Here is a 17069-nt window from a genome sequence, read left to right on the forward strand (position 1 = left end):
AACACTGTGGGAGTGGTGACAATGAGTGGAAGTCCATCAGATGCTGGAGGGATCTGTGAGAAGATCAAGGCATGTGTGTGCGTGCTTGTGTGTTAGTTCTACCAGCACGTATTTTTTTTTTTGTGACTGCAGTGTGGAGCGCATGGCGTGAGACATTTATGGGTTAGAGCTTTCGCTGCTTTGTGGATGAAAAAAAACTGCTTTCTGCTCAAGTGACCGTGTTGTGTTTCGAGCTACTTACAGAACTGAGAAATGGGAGCGTCCATTTGGGCCGAGGCACCCCCTTTGGAGTTAAGTTTCTGGACCTGAGTGGGCGGGACAGGCTTGTGGGACTGGCCAGTGGCGCGATACATGGCCTGGACCCACAGGATGCGGTCCTGCTCGTCGTCGCTGGCAAACATCACAGTGTCGCCTTCCTTCACTGCGTTGAAGAAAGCCCTGCCACCGTCCAAGCCTGAGACAACGGGATGGTAAAGAACAAGTAGTCAGTGTTTTACAGTGTGTGTGGGCCTGTAGTTTTAGCTGCTGGGCAATACGGCTTTAAAATAATATTGCAATATGTTCAGCCTATATCATGACAAACAATACAATCTTAAATATTGCTAAATGTTCTTAACACTTCATATATGTCGGTGTATTGCTATATTGCAACCACATTGTAGGGATGACTTTTAGTACAGTCATCAGTAATGTGGATACATTGACTGTGTGCATAAAAGCAAGTATTAAAACAAGTAGAACAGTCTGGTCAGTTTAGAAAGTCACATCTCTTTACTGTAATGCAGCCTGTAAAACCAGGAAAAGACAACACTTATGACTTATAAAGATATAACAATATCCAAAGTCTAGGATTATATTTAGTCTCATATCACAATATAGATATAAGATCAACTAAACTACTTAAAGGCAGTGTTGGGTATTCAGTTTGAAAATATTAAGAGAAAAGAGAGAAAAATAAAGAACATTTGTGGAACTTCAGAGTAATACAACCAAACACTGTGTAAAGGAGTGTCGTCTCACCTGGCTGGGGGTCGCTGTAGTCCACAGTATACCCGTCCAGCTGGAGAAGCTCCTGCGGTTCTGACTTTTTCTCTCTGTAGCTGCACATGGCGAACGTATACTGACTCACCTGTAACAGAAAGGATCAGCGATGACTTCACCATCAACAAGTAGAAACAGTGAAAGCAGACTTGTAAAACTCTTGAACTGATATTTGAAAAGATGGTTTTTCTAATGACAAAAATGAAGAACACATTTGAAAAAAATGCCGTATTTTCCTGCACATCGATGAAAAACAACACAAATACATGCAGATACAATCTTTGTCTTGGAGAAGCACTCAATATTGTGACTCAGCCGGTTCAAAGGAATCTTTTTAAAACTCACTAATGGCCTCAGCAGAAGCAACCTCAACTAAGAAGGTCACTGCTGCTTCAATTTGGGATGAACACTTTAACACTTTTTTTTTTTTACAATGACCCACCTGCACAAGGACGAAGAAGCGCTTCTTCCAGCGCTTCCAAACATTCTTCCCAAAAGCCCACAGATACCTGTCAAAACACCGTCCACACACAGGGAGACAAAAGCCAGTCGACATGTCACAACAGAAAAACAAGCATTGATTGATGTACGCTGCAAACAGTTCGTTATAATTGATGAGAGAAAAGTGTTTCGATGAAAGGCATCACTGTTTTATAAATGAAACATGATTTATGCTGCCTTCAATATTTTGAGTTTTTTGGCACCTTCTTATTAAAAAATAAATAAATAAATCTAAAGTACACTTTATCATCCACCAGGGGGAGTAGTGCACTTCACAGTATTTTTCCATGGTACGTGACTAGAAATGAGGCCAAGGAGCTGAAAGGGGCTGGAGTTCTATAAGAAACACATGGTAAAATGAAAAGGCACACAGGAGCATCACCACATCACGCTCGGCAGCGCGCCTCTCACCCGCAGTGTTTCATGTTCTGTGGTTTGTCCATACGTATGGCCAGCTTGATCTTCAGATCTTGGTCGGGGCATGCCTTGGTCACAGTCATCTTGTGGAGTTCTGACTGCTTGGGGCTGTTGGGAGTCGGGTGGAGGACAACCTGCACTCGAATGAAAAAAAAAAAAAGAAAAAGCAAAGACTCCATAAATTGTCAGCGTTCGTATCCAGGAGGTGAATCTTTGATCTCATGTGCAACATTCGGCAACACCGATCTGTGTGTTTGCAAGGGGGGCTGGTGATTATGTGTGTTTGTGTTGGGTTTTTTTTTTTTCAAAGTGACAGACTAAAGTGAGTCAGGGTGGAGGAAAAAAAAAAACAAAAAAAAAACCAGAACAGTGCTTTGCTCTGCCTCCCCGAAGAGGAGGCCTAATCTCTCTTTGCTGAGTTAAAGAGCTTTGAGGAAGCTTGCCTTCCTGCCAACGCTGCTGCAGTGGGAGATCAAAGAGCCTTGTCACAAGCCAAGGTCACTGCCACTACAGGGATGTCTGAGGCGCCGCTGCCCCAACGCAGGCCCACCAACACCACCTTCCTCAACCGTCCATCACAGTAACCTTACACCTCGGGAGAGGGCAGGGTGGAGAATGGATAAAGGTTTCTGCTCTCTCTACATTTAAGTCTGAGGAGCTCAGAATTTAAATAATGTTCAAAGGTTGGGGGGGAGTAAAAACATACTTTGCGATTATGGAAGAGTCATGCTGGGTCTTCATTTGAGATGGCTGAGAGAGCTGGGTGAGATCGCAGGAGGGGGGGGTTTGGAAGACATGGGAACCAGTGTGGAGACATTCAACACCAGCTTTTGAGCTCCCTCGCCAATTGCTGCGTATGAAATTGTACCCTCTTTTTCACTGCTGTCATGTTGTTATTGTTGTTGTTGAGGGCAAAATAGGGGGAAAAAAAGATTTATTTTACGCACCAGTGTGGACCGTACCTGACAATAACCAGCATCAAAATGAGAGAAAAAGATAGGGAAATCTGTTGTTTAAGATGGGAAAAGTTTTTGTCGCCTACTTCTATGGGATGACAGAAAGTGGAGCAGCATAATTAAGTCGGTGTCGGTCTAACACAAGTTTTATGTGAAAGTATCAGAATGAGAAGTGTTTCCTGGGAGTGCACACGAAATGTGTTGTTCCCTCTTGCAGTACTTGCAAAAACGCTCAAATAAAAATTCAGTGGGAAGACGGAAAGATCTTCTCATTTTTGATGACTTCTACATTGTGTTTAACTTGCAAATAAAAGGTTGTCGGAATCACATTCAAGTCAGGGCGCATTGGGGATTTAAATAGAATGTCACACAGATACATTCTGTTTCGGCTATTTACTTACTCGGTTTACTAAATAACGTCAGTGCTATTTTAGTATCGCTCTTACTGTATACGCGTTGTTTTTCACTTTGTGTGAGGATTATTAACAGAGGGAGACAGAGGTGTGGTGGAACAAGGAAGCTGGGGTTTTGATGTGCTGAACAAAAAGCTTGTCAGATACAAGTTCGGTCTTCCTCTATGTGACACGCGAGTCCTGATCACTGTATTCTCATGGCTGAAATCGAGATCAGTGTTTTCTGTTGTGGCAGGAGTGAAGCAAATGCCGTTACCCTGCCCAGTTCTTTGTCCTCCAGTGCCAGCACCCCAGTGCTCTCTGTAAACAGTTTCACCTTGACAGCAGGCAGAGGGTGTGTGGTGGTGAAGTCCCCCTGGGTCCCCCAGCTGAAAGACACAACACAAGTCACTCCAGAGGTTAGCTTCCATGACAGCATGACGGCACACTGTTTTCACACAATGACTTCATCTCTGGCAATCACTGAAGCGCCTTTTTACTTGTCAATAAAAGCTGAAGTCTGGAGAGACATTTTCCAACTGAGGCGAAATTCAGAAAACGATGTCAGACAAATTATTCAGCAATCAGGTAAAAAATAAAATCCATGTTTTGTGAGAGTTTACATTCTCACTTCAACAGGAAGTCTGAACTGGGAGTCTGGAAATAGCAACTAACTGACAGAGCTTGCAGTATAAACAGAGGGGGGATGACAAACACACGCACGCGCACACACACACACACACACACACACACACCACAGTGTATCTCTATATCACAGAAGAAAAATGATGGGAGGGGAACTGACTGGAAGTCTTTAATAAAAAGAAATACTGCAGAGTCACAGAGATGTCAGAGTCAGGATTAAACCACAGAAAACACACACACACACAGACACACTCGATTCCTCTGCCTCACTTGTTCTAAATGCATTTCTGCTATTTATGTACCAACCAGACATCTTTAAAGCTGCACTTGGCAAGAGTTTTATATAACGAAACACCCGTCTTATTAGCCAGAATTATTCTGTTACAGGGAGCAGCCGAGAGATGCTACAGACTGGCTAAAATTAACTTCTACTGTCGAGTGTATTATATTTATTCAGACCTTGTCGCAGGCATGTCTCAGAAGCAAGGCAATTTATTTGCATGGCATCTTTTAAACACATAAGTAATTCAGTTATTTGGCATAAAAACACATTAAAAATGAGATTTTTTACATTTCTTTGTAAATATAAACTACAATAACATGCAGATACAGATACAAACACACACCACTCTACATCTTAGTCTCCACTATACCTGACCTGCATGTCTAAGCTGACAGATTTAACTTTCACAAACATGACAGAGAGGAAAAGACAGCAGTTTACAGTCAAAACTTTAAAGGATATTTTTTCAAGTCTGATTTGACTTATATGCCTCAATGTAAGTGATGGGGGACAGAATCCAAAGTCCTCATTCAGCAGCAAAAATTATTTCTAAAGTTCAGCCAAAACTAACAAGAAGTGTCAGGCTCTCACTAAAAGGCCAGTAGTCAAACTTGCATAGCTGGTGGTGAATCTGACGTGACTCAGGCCCAAATATATAGGCTACATATAAATAGGTAACAAAGGTCCAATACATTTTAGACATTTAAAGGCAGAATTCTTAATCTGTGTGGCTAGTATGTACAGGAGGAAGGATTAAAACAGCTCGAGAAAATGTAAATGTAACGTAACAATGAGTAAACCTCATCACCCGCTCCACCTCCACGAGCCTGCAGGATTAAACGAAACCAGAACGACAGGGAAAACGTAACTGTTAACAGTAATCATGTTACACAACCTATATGAGCTTTTGTCACTTCTGCTGCCATCTGGGGCAGCCAACATGTTCCGCTGCCTGCTGCGACATAAAATGAATGCTTGAATTCTCTCTCCGTAATGAGGGTATGCAGAACATGGTGTCGATTTCCAGCCTTGAAAAAGCTGTTCTGTCTTTGAACCTTTCCTATAAAAAAATAAATAAATAAAACAAAAATCACACCTAACACGCACAGAGATGCTGCAGCTCCAACACAACAGAGCCGAGAGAGGCTGCTGACGGACGGCGAGGAGCGAGTGTGTTGATTTCAGAGGGGAAGCATTGTGCTGCCACGAAGGTGACCTTGTGGATCAATGTGAGGTCTATTAATGGATGTGACAGCGCTGAGCACCGACAGCTCCTTCTGCAAAATATATGAAACCCTGCGTGTGGCTCGAATGGCTCAAATGACCAAACAAACAGCAGAGGTACGGGACAAGAACAGAAAACACTTTCTCTGGCAGTGTTCACTATTTCAACCTCTTCATCCATTTAACAAAGTGAAATCACAGCAATTATCCAAATACGCGTAATGACTGTATGCAAATAACCTGCAGTCATATTAATACATGTATCCCATGTGTGTTTTTGTCTGATTTCTGCTGTGTATCTACCCACACACCCTTCCACACCCTCTCCTTGTTCCCCTCTAATCCCTTCTCTCATTCATGTTCCTCCATCTCTCTCATACTCTCTCCATAAAATGGCTCTCGAATTAAGGAGATCAGAGGAAGACATTTGGGCCTTAAAATAGCTCCTATTTGCATGAATGTTTCATGGACATTCTCCCTTGCATCTTGTGCTGTGCAATAGCGGTTAATGAGGTGAAAAAAGGGGAAGCTGTATTCAGTCGGAGATAAGAAGTTATATTTGCTTTCAGAGGGACACCGTTGTTGTTACAAATCTGGTCCATAGCATAACATGAAGCGAGGTAGGAGAAGTGTTTTAGGATTCATGCAAGCTGCTGGGACCCTTAAAGGAAGGAAGGGAATTTTACAAAGTGTGTCGTTTCGTTGTATACTTGACACACGGCGGGATTACAGCATTAGTTTTCACACCTTGATTGGCTGAGTCATACATCAGCGGGTCAAAAAGGTTTTCAGTTTAAGCTGTGAATCATGAATGACTCAAGCAGCTTCGGTTGTGGGGGTAATTATTCTGAATACGAGAGCTGCTGCTCTGGAACAATAAATGAAAGGGGAAAAAAAATAAGCAAATTGGAGTTTCGCTCAACTGAAAGACAGAAGCAAGAGCACTGGAAATGGCTTCCATCGATGAAGAACCAACTGAGATGCAGGAGAGTTTACTGGCTTTTGATGCGAGTAGATTTCACTCAGGGCATCTGCAGCAATTCACACGATGCGCCAAAGATCAATAAAAGAATGGGGCAAAATCTCAACAGTACAAGTTCCAAATGAACAGTGCTGAATTGTTGGAACATGTAATTAAACTGACTGAAATGACATGTTCCCTCTGGATGAAACAGATTGAAAAGACTTCTTTGTCCAGAACCTGCATGTTACAGCCTGCAGTGGAATGAAACGAATGTGAGGAATGTAAGAAAATGTCTAAATGTTCTGCTGCGCTCAAGGTCAAGGTTCCTCCTCACACAGAGGCAGGCATCAGCAAAGACATGTGGAGTTGTTACCATTTTGCATTACAGAAAAATAAAGATGCACTACTGTGACCTACTGAAGGCCTTTTTCAGTGTGTGCAATCCACTTTACATTCATTTCAGATATCTCTGAATACCTCACACCTGACATTAGAGGCTGAGCAGAGGTGGGATGCCTGATAATACCCACTAACAATGCTTTAAAAGTCACATTTTTATCAAGAACATAATTTAAGTCTGAACAGCAGAACTGGGTGTATTTCCCTAATTCTGACATCAACAGAATGTGCAGGAATGAGTCCTAAAAAAAACTCTGGACACAGAGACTTATCTACTCACTAGTCCGTCTTTACAGGTGGACTTAGGTTGCAAACGTAGACGTAGACGTTTTAGAATCATGAACTGGTTTTTGTCACATAGCTTATTTCAAATCCCAATCTTAAATCCAATAGAAAAGTTCCACAGACTTTTTGTCACAGGAACTGGGGCGATGCTAACTTCTGGGGCGATGTTAACTCCTGCATCATCCCTGCAGGACTCAAAATTGACTCAATGAGCCATCTCTGTGCCACTGTTGACTACATTTTTATTTTCATTTAATTTATTCATGTTGCTTGGGACCATAAACACAGGATATAGAGCACAAACAGAATGTGCAACATGCATGACTGTAACAAAATGAATCTAAACATGGATGGGCAGTTTACATAATACTTCAGGATGTACCTCTCTCTCTAACTCATTATATTTATATTCAAATAAAATATATTGTACACGTCTCAAAAATGTCATTACAAAAGTTGCAAAAACTCTGTTTTCTCTCCAGCACTTTACATCTTCCAATGACCTCAGGAAGCAGGAATTCAATTTCAAATGACAGATTACTATTTTCTTTATCTATTTGTTTGGATTTGTTCTGGATCGAGGCACCTCAGAATTCTCCATATGCAACCATACAGTGTACGGTTGCCTGTGTGACAAATAACAACTTGATTTCACAATACCAGAAACAATACCAGAAACTGTCTTATCAGTAGGAACCAGCAGCAATCAGCAATCAACTGTCCGGGAGCTGGATTAAGGGGTAAACAGTGGCAGAATGCAAATTCTACTAACAATGGGGTGTGCACAATATCTTAAGCTCATATAAGTATGTGAAAAATAAATGTGCGTGAATGTCCTCACGTTGGCTTGGATGCTTCTGCTTGGTCGGTCTGGAGTTTCTCGCCTCCCTCCACCTCCATGGTGCAGTAGACAATCCTGTTCGGAGCCAGAGACTTCAGCCCCACCACTTCCATGATCACCACCTAGGCGGCACAGACAACTCAGTGAGCTGGTGTAGACAAGGAGTGATTCATCTCATGAAAGAGGTCGTAGAGCAAAAAGTCGAGAGCAGACGCGCAGGCGGCAGATTCTTACAGTTTGATAGATATTTTAGAAATCTCAGCCACATTTACTATTTACACCTGTAGCCGCCACCTTAATATCACTGGATATTAACAGATTTCCTGCCAGAACTGCTCATAAGAGTTACAGCCATCCTTCCTATCCTCTCTATCATCAAAACGGCTTTATAATCTACCTCACCAAATCTTTCACAAGCTCTCTAATCGCTCAGTGAATACAATATAGTACTAACACGGCCAGGGGTAACTATTATATTATAGCCGTAAATTCCTAGTGAGACAACCAAAGGCAGAAATATGTGCTGTCTGATAATGGACCAAATTCGATCAAAAGCATCCTCCAGATCCACTGATGTCTTCATGTTGCCAATATACTTTATTTGACTGTTTATCTATAAATCACATCATGCTTAAATATAAATAAAAAAACATGAAATAGATATGAGCGTCTATTCAATGATTGTGAAAGAGTGAGTTCAAAGGAATTTGTGATATTTAAGATGAACAAAATGAATTCATAGCTGGTCAAAAATATACTGCTGCCCTCGTAACATTAAAATTGCCTTTAAAGTGAGAGATTTTTTTTTTTCACTCTCCTAAAGTGCTGTGTGACTGAATGCCAAATAAAAGTCATACTGCAATTATTTTGCGATATGAGTTGTCAGTTTAGTGGGAATTTTGTTCTTGTGTTTCAGTTTCACTGAAAAAATATAAAGACGACATATTAGCCCCGCGACAGACTATAAAAAGAGTCGTACGCAAGTATCATCTCGTGACATCATCGCCATAACAATATTTCAGTGTTGTCATCCACAGTGATCAAAAAATGCATAAGTCCTTGTTCTATCTTACGGCTGATTCCAACCAACGTCTCCAAAGATTTGCCTGGTTTGTTGCTGAGGGATTTCTGGCAGCCGCTGCAGCCAACCACTTGGAAAGTAAACAGACTTGAAAAATGAGGCTTTACCAAAGCACGGTGGAATTACCACCTCACACAAATAGCGAATTGTTGCTATTGTGCAAAATAAAATTCAGCGCTCATAACGGTGTGCCCGACTCCTGTGTGAGGAAACAGAAGACGCTGTCATATTTCGTCGCACATTTTGTCTCTTCCTGGCTCTGAAATAGCACCGCATCATAAGGAATGAGGTGCGATTGCACCCTGTTCCATGGTGATAGCTCATCTCAGACAAGCTGATAAGAGGATGAGTCACGTTCTCCCCGTTAAGGAGCAGGTAAATGGGTTTAATGTGTGTGTCAGCCTGTTCTTCACACAGCGTCTGTTCAACCCCCTGAACGGGTCTGCTGTCTCCTTCTATACTTAGCAGACAAGTAGACAACAGCTCAGACGTATAAGTTCTGGTTTCGGCAGATGTACTTTCGCATTGAGATTGGATACACTAATGTTTGCCCGATCTGTCAGTGATAAGGACAGTTTTGACAATGGTTTTCACACACATTACATCGGACACTCCTGACCGGCCTCGTATACTTTTAGCGCTGTACCTCCAAAGTGAAGGACAGAACCACATCCGACTTGGACAGCGTGTTCTCGTCCTCCTGGCCCATGTCGATGATGGAGGTGTTGTGTCCCCGTTTCAGCTTCTGGAGTTTGAACTCGCCTCCCTTCGACACAGGCATGCTCTCCAGATTGGCCATCAGCTGATTCACAGAGGACTTGAGCTCCTCGATGTACATGGCCTCCATCTCTTTGGACACAAATTTGGGGAACTTGCCACCCTGTTTGCAAAACAGTATAAAAACTCAGCGAACAATTGCAGTCTTAACGGCAGAAGAGATTCCAAGACACTAAAAACAGAAATAGAGGATTAGTGTGCGTGCCTCTTGGATACCTAATTTAGCGCAGAAGAAATATAGCCAAATATGCAAACACAAATTCTTTGAAATAGTAAAATCTTTTCAGCTGTGGGTGGGAGCTCTACGATGTTTACACAAGTTGCACCATATTAGCAACATATTAACTATATAACAAAGCAGACTAAAAACAATCGCAGTCCCCCGCAGTGTCTGACTCACCCTGGCAATCTGGTCCGCCATCTGAAGACGACCGTCAAGCTCTCTTCTGATCTGCGCTGCCTGCTCATCCAGGTTGTCCAGCTATTGATATGAAGAGAGGAGCAGGTCAGTGAGGTCAGGGGAAGAGCCCCGCAATATTTCATATGACCAGTGGTCAGTGTCAAAGGTCCCCAACATCTCTGTGGATCAATTTCTGTCACGGTGAAAGATGAGAAATCCACAAAAAATCCTTTAACACGATACATGAATATCACTGTTGATGATTTTTATTCATAAGTATTTTCCAAAATGTATCTAACATGTTAAGTAAATATATCTTTTAACCATTCACACAGTGCATGTTGAGATACCAGCCAGCCCAATAAAAGCTCAGACTTCAACTCACATTTTGAGAAAGTATGCAGCATTACAGTGTCTTCATCATTCCAGGCAGACCTGATGTTTTCATCTCTTGTGGAGACGTTAAAAGTCGTATGGGATTTAATTAGGTCATGGTTTATTTGCAACGTTTGTTTTGCCATTATTGATGTACCAACTTTCCAACCTAGGCCAAACATTAAAACGCTCCTGCGATTTTTCAAAATCTTCAAAATTCTTATTGTTTCTGCTCTAAATGTTTAAAGGCCAAATTGATAATGCTCATAAAAACAAGAGGATGGAAACCCACCTATTGTTGTCATGAACTAGTCCCCATGTATTGGGTTCAGTGGCAAGATGTAGGAAGAGTAAATGATGGACAGAAACCACTTTGTCGCGCTCATTCACGCCGTGGAGTGGTTTTAACCCCTAATAGCACATTTAACAAAATGGGAACCTATTTTGATTCACGTGTACGAAGACTGTGAGCATGCAGATAAACCATCCAAATCCTCCTGTCAGCAGCACAGTAGCACAGCAGTCCACTGAGAAGTGTAACAGTGTGACTATGAAGACAGAGTGGTGGGAGAATGTATGCTAGCAAACAGGTATGTCAACACTGAACAAGTTATAATACCTAAAAACAGACACTGCAGATGATTTATGGGGAAGGAAATGCATCTGACACATTTGGTGGACATCGAGAATGGACAAAAAGAAGATTTAATCCATCTGAAGCATATTTTTTATTCCATGCGTTCTTTGTCTTAGTCTCAACCTGGTGCCTACATCACCCACAATGCAACTTGACAACCAGCAGTTCTGAGATTCGGGGGTTAATGTAGCTTCCAGCCACAAGCCTCAAGCAGAGACTAGGACCAAGCTGCATATGTCTGAACAGCGTAATTACTTCAAACTCTACACCTCTAGTTCATTTTGCTTTTCAAACTAATTTCAGCCTCAAGTGACATCTCTTGAGGTAATTCATCTGATTTTTGCAAAACGCCATCTGGAAGCATGAAAGGCTTTAATTTGTTATCACATGTGCAGTTGTACTCCCAAATACCTGTAAACAGAGTTTGATGTTTGAAAGCAAAGGAGTTAAGGTATAGCAGGATTTAAAGAGCAGTTATTCAGGGCAGACAACTTTAAGAAGCAAGCCGAGGCAAATGTGACTATACACTCTAAAGGTGCTTGCGCAGATTAGCAACGACGACGAACAGTGCAGCAGGGTGTGAAAAGGCTAATTAGAGCCGCAGTTTGTGCTAACAGGCTGCAATCATAGCAGCATCATGTGGCTGCTCACACACGAATAGATCAAAATCAAAAAAGAAAAAATCATCAATAGCTCACAGGACCCATGCTGCCATCACCATAGAGACCGAGAATGGCCCACAGTTTGCGGAGAGCTCTTTATCGAAGGGTGTTTGGGATTTTTCTTGTTGATTTTCAATCAGCAGAATTCAAATTTGACTCTGAAGCAAACTTCATATCGGTAAACTTCATTCACAGTGACGAAGAAAAAACCTTTGACTTAAAGGAGTCCATTCCACAACTAGTTTTGGCACACTGAGAGAAAAACAAAATAAATGCATTTTCTTTAAAATGTTTGAAAAATGCCTGCGGAGGACAATATCAGCTTCGGGGCAGAGATACCTGACATCTGTTAGCCTAGTTTTTTTGCCCCGGACAAATGAAAAGCAGAGAAATTCACAGCTCACTTGCATCAATAATGAATGAGAGTTTTATATTAGCTGACACAAGGAAATAGAGGAGAGAGCTGATGTCTCTCTCTCGCTGTCTGCTTCACCTCTTCAGTTATTCTCTCAGCCAAAACGGCTCATTCTTGTCAAATGCGATGTTGTGACTCACCAGTCACCGCCACTTCCTCTATAAGGGCAGAAGCCTAATTGAGACGTATCTGAAGCACAGTTTTCACCTGGAGAGTCACAAAGCTTCCTATTCAGCCCTGTACGAGAATATGTCCTTACTAACCCGGGTGTTGTTATGTCATGACAATGATGCTTTAGTTTTACACCCAAGTGCTGTTTTTTTTTTTTTAAAGTGGGAGGAAAACAATGCTATAATTTCATGGAGCACATATTTCAGTTTGCTCCAAAGCAGCATATGTTTGGTGTACGTGTTTGGTACTGTGCATCTGTTGTTAGGTTTTATGCATATTAAAGGCAAACAAAACAACTTTGGCTTTAAATGTTGCATTGCGTGGCAGTGGTTTCATAGATATGTCTACATATCTGTTGCCCAGTATGGACTGAGATGAAAATGATTTCTCCCTTCAAAGATTATAATGCAGAAGAATATGTTTGGGATAATTCAGTATAATTAAATACTGAACTAGTTTTTCAGTGCAATAATGTCATTTTAGACATTACAGTTTATTGTCTAACTATAGCGCATTCTGTCTCTTTTATGTATTTCCATCACAAATATGTTTGATAATTACACCTGAGGGATATTAGCAAATAATTTGTGTTGTTACATCAGCTCCAAAAATCAAATATCGGTGAGGCTCTGTTTTATCTGTTTGGATTTAAATACTGGACATACCGAAGAATCTAGTATCTGTTGGGCCCTAGTATCAAGTGATCAACTGATCAGCTGCCTGGATGTGAGGAAACAACCTGCGATGTCATACTACTAAAGGCAAGCTATCAAAAAAAAAAAAAAAAGAAAGAAAAAAGTTAAATAAAGCATAACATGTTCAAATTTAGATTTTTATCACTAACGTCTCAGCACAGCTGCCCGGTCTCTCCCACTGAGTACTGGGATCTATTTGAGATACAGTGCTCTAAACTCCTCCAGTCTCCTGCTTCTGGGACGCATGCCAGAGCTGACCTCTCTTTGCCTTATGGTATTTCACCCACTCCCATTACATTAACAGGCCTTGTCTTTCAGGCTTTACCATATTGATTCTCTCCCCCTTCCAGCAATCCTTTTTAAGAGAGAATGAGGTGAAGTCACAGTGCGGCTGTTAACGGGAGGGGAGGGGGGAGGGCACAAATAAGAGGCGCTGCACAGCTCCGACTGGAATCAACTAACAAAAACGTGGACACGGGGGAAATGAGCAACACAGATAGGGCGACCTGACAATGACACAAACACACTTAAAAGCAGTGTCTTCATGAGCATCCGGGTCTTGTTAGAGTACAAAATATTATTTTAAACCTAGATATTTTGCTGAAATTGATTTTTTATGGCAGTACCTATCTCTGTAATTCTGTTCACTGATGTGCACATTATGAAATGATGTCAGCCAGATGGCATCTTAAAAGGAAGGGGTCTTGTGTACTACCAGCGCCGGCCACTAAACAGCCATCCTTCTATATAACCCTAGTTCCTGTTTAGTAGAGCACATAATCAGACTTTGCCACCAGCTGCAGCAGAATGTCTGCACTTGCAGCACAGCACTACTCAGTAGCACTGTTCTGCCACACTGTGACAGTGAAACAGCGGTGAGCGTCCTGTGGTAGGAAGTCCCACAAGCAGGAGGTTTTTTTTTTTTTTTTTCTTCTCATATCCAATAGTAGAAAACCAGATTCATCCACGACCAGAACTGTGACTGATACTGTTTGCGTTCCTGCCTGAGCTGTGCTTCGACGGCTCCTCTGCCCCTGCTGCTGGCGATCCTGTGCCGCCTGTCAAGACCACTCACTCCGGGCAATACAGGACTGCGGTGCCAGCGACATCTGACTCGTGCAATCCCAAAAGAACTGTCACTGCCATGCCTGGAAATCCAGCTTCTTGGCCTGCCGGTAGTCTGACACTGCATTTTTTCACTGTCTCATCTGCGTGCCTCCTTTCTCCCACAAAACACAACAGACCCAAATCAACATGCTCAGGCAAATAATTGCAGCAGCAGCAGCAGCAGATAATACCGGTAAATGTGACTATGTGCAGATTGCAGCTCAACGGCAAAATGGCTAACATGAGAGGAGTAACTCTGGAGCACATAATGTGAAGGGGGATGGGGCCGGTTCCATCTATTACTCCCGTCTCTTTCTTGACAGCAGTGAAAAGCAAAGGCGGTCCTGGCTGTGAGAGGAAGTAGCGCTAGAGGTCAGTGTCTGTATGAACTAGCAGCCACCCCCTACTGAGCCTCTCACAGCACCCCAATCTCATCCGGCCTACAACCACCAAAAGGTCACGGTTGTCACTGGTTCACATGCAGGATATAGGTGGACAGGCAATCTCATATAAAATACGCCTGGCTTAAAGGTAAGTTTCACCCTGCGTTACTGAAGCTGACAGCAGCACTGCACCTAAATGAGGGTGACGTTGTGTCAATGTTAGCCAAGCTGACAGCAGGTTAAAGGTGATCGAGCAGAAGCAGGCAGGTAGTTAACAGCACAGCTGATGACAGATGCGCAGGTGGATGCTGGGACATTAGGAGCAGACAGCACAGCCGGCCAGAGGCAGCTTCTCGTACAGAACAAAGACTGGGCGGGTAGGGCTGGATTGGAGCTGAGCAGGACGTGGAGGAGTTGAAGCAGCTGATCTATATTTAGACTTTCTGGGTGTGATTATGTCTCTGTGATGTGTTTGATTGGAGCGTGTTAAAAAGTGAGTGGTGAAAGAAAAAGTCTCTCTTGTGTGAGCGTGGAGACACGCGAGGCATGCTAATTAGGAAATGTGCTCATGAGTGTGCTTGATTAAAAAAAAAGAGAAAAAAAAAACTCCATCTCAACATCTCAACAGCTCACATCGTAACAAACTTGCAGTTTAATTAAGTCTATTGCACAGATTTGTTTTTTTCTGTTTCTTGATCTTGTTTTAAAGCTGCAGTTATCAGTTATTTTATATCAGGTTGCATTGTGAAAGGAGCACTTGTAGAGAAAACCTGTCATCTGACTGTTTGGTTTCCTTCACCTCCACAGAGCGTTATCAGATATTATATGCAACTAAATGTCTGAAAACACACAAAAACACATAGAAAGACACTTTTTTATGTTTCTGATGAGATGCGTACACACATTAATATTAGTCTTCATAGTAACAGTTTATTTATGTGGTTGCCTGTCATTTCAAGTTCCAGATAAATTACCAAACATTTTTGTCTGAGTCACATAAGATTCACTTTCATCAGCAATGGTCGCCATTTAACAATGAAGACAGCAACTGCCTTGATCAGACACTATTTAAAACGCCACCGAGTGTCTTCTTTTTTTCAATGTTTTGATTGAGATACCCCTAGTGGTAAAATACATATCCAAATACCATGTTTATGTGCCTTCAGCTCATTATCTTGGTTTAACAGCTCTATAACTGTAATGTTAATTCTCACTCTCACAAGCCTCATTTTCAGAAACAAAACAATATGTTTAGTTTAGTTTACAGATGGTCACACTGTCCCAAGCTCAGCCACAAATCAATTATTACTGGTTTAATCAAAGGTTGTTAATGTGGTAATGTTAAGAGACAGGTTCAGAATAATCACTGTGAGATTTTTCATAAGAAAATTAGGTTTTACAGAATCATAAGGACTTAGAAAGGAGGAGATTTTTCTACACTATTTGAAATTACATTTGTAAAAGTACATTAAAAAAACTGCATATGAATGTAAAAGCAGAGGAGTGGGGGGAAAGACTAGTTTTCAGCTGTTTTTGAGACAGGACATCTGCATCAAGGACAAACTTGCCCTTTTTTATTTTTGTGTGTCTTATAATAAACATTGTCCTGCTCCAAACTACACTGGTGCAGTCAAGCTTCCCCCTGTGTTTCAGCACCACTGATTTTTCAGCTCAGAGGTGGCTGGGCAGGCATAGCAAATGCTTTCATCCTCTCCCAATCCTGTGTGCAGTCAAGAGGCTCCATTACGCAATTATATCTGCTACGGGCTAAAACCAGGAAGAGCTCAGGCCTCATTTCCCAACTAACAGTTGCTGACAAGACAAATTATAGAAGAGAAGGACGGGTCCAACGCCTGTAAGAGGGAAAGCAGATTTAAGTACGGTCTGTCAGTCTGGAGGGGGGCTGGGCCACAGGCCACGATTTACAGCTCTGAGGGGGGACAGTCAGATGTGCTTCTGCCTTACTTTGACTCCAGCCAGCCTGAGTTAATTTAATCAGCCACTTGAGATTAGGGAATCATTTTTGTTAGTGAGAGCCCACTGGTGTGAATAATACCAATGGTTAAAACTCGTCAGCATGAGAATCTGTAAGCAGCGTTAACTGTACTACAGCTGAAGTCAATAGACAGACATTTATCAACTATTTGGTGATTTTGGATTATTAATTGATATGTAATTTTTCAAGAAAATGTTAAGTATTCACTGAGAGGATTTACTGCTTTTCTTTGTCATTTCCGACAATGAATCAAATATAAGTTCTTGTCTTTTTTTTGCACTACATTTAAACGGCCAGTGAGTCATCACAATACCTACACAATGCCCTACAAAAGCAAACTGCAAAAAAGCTGATAAACATGGCCCCAAATTCTCTCAAAGTCTTTAAAACAGCAGTTATGTGTGCATTAAAAATGTATTCTT

General features: G+C 41.8%; 1 protein-coding gene across 17 annotated transcripts in view; it reads right to left on the minus strand.

The window, feature by feature from the left end:
* cadpsb (Ca2+-dependent activator protein for secretion b) overlaps positions 1-17069 on the minus strand; it is a 74612-nt gene that overhangs the window by 31194 nt on the left and 26349 nt on the right. For all 17 annotated transcript variants that reach the window (XM_037101326.1, XM_037101325.1, XM_037101327.1 and 14 more), the window contains exons 4-11: positions 10207-10287; positions 9676-9909; positions 7949-8070; positions 3585-3696; positions 1954-2093; positions 1484-1550; positions 1021-1129; positions 242-454 (exon numbers count right to left, since the gene is read on the minus strand). In XM_037101326.1, the coding sequence (XP_036957221.1) occupies positions 242-454; positions 1021-1129; positions 1484-1550; positions 1954-2093; positions 3585-3696; positions 7949-8070; positions 9676-9909; positions 10207-10287 (1078 nt within the window). The remainder of the gene's footprint in view (positions 1-241; positions 455-1020; positions 1130-1483; positions 1551-1953; positions 2094-3584; positions 3697-7948; positions 8071-9675; positions 9910-10206; positions 10288-17069) is intronic.

This window comes from Acanthopagrus latus, chromosome 6 (assembly GCF_904848185.1).
Source record: "Acanthopagrus latus isolate v.2019 chromosome 6, fAcaLat1.1, whole genome shotgun sequence".
NCBI classification, from domain to species: domain Eukaryota; kingdom Metazoa; phylum Chordata; class Actinopteri; order Spariformes; family Sparidae; genus Acanthopagrus; species Acanthopagrus latus.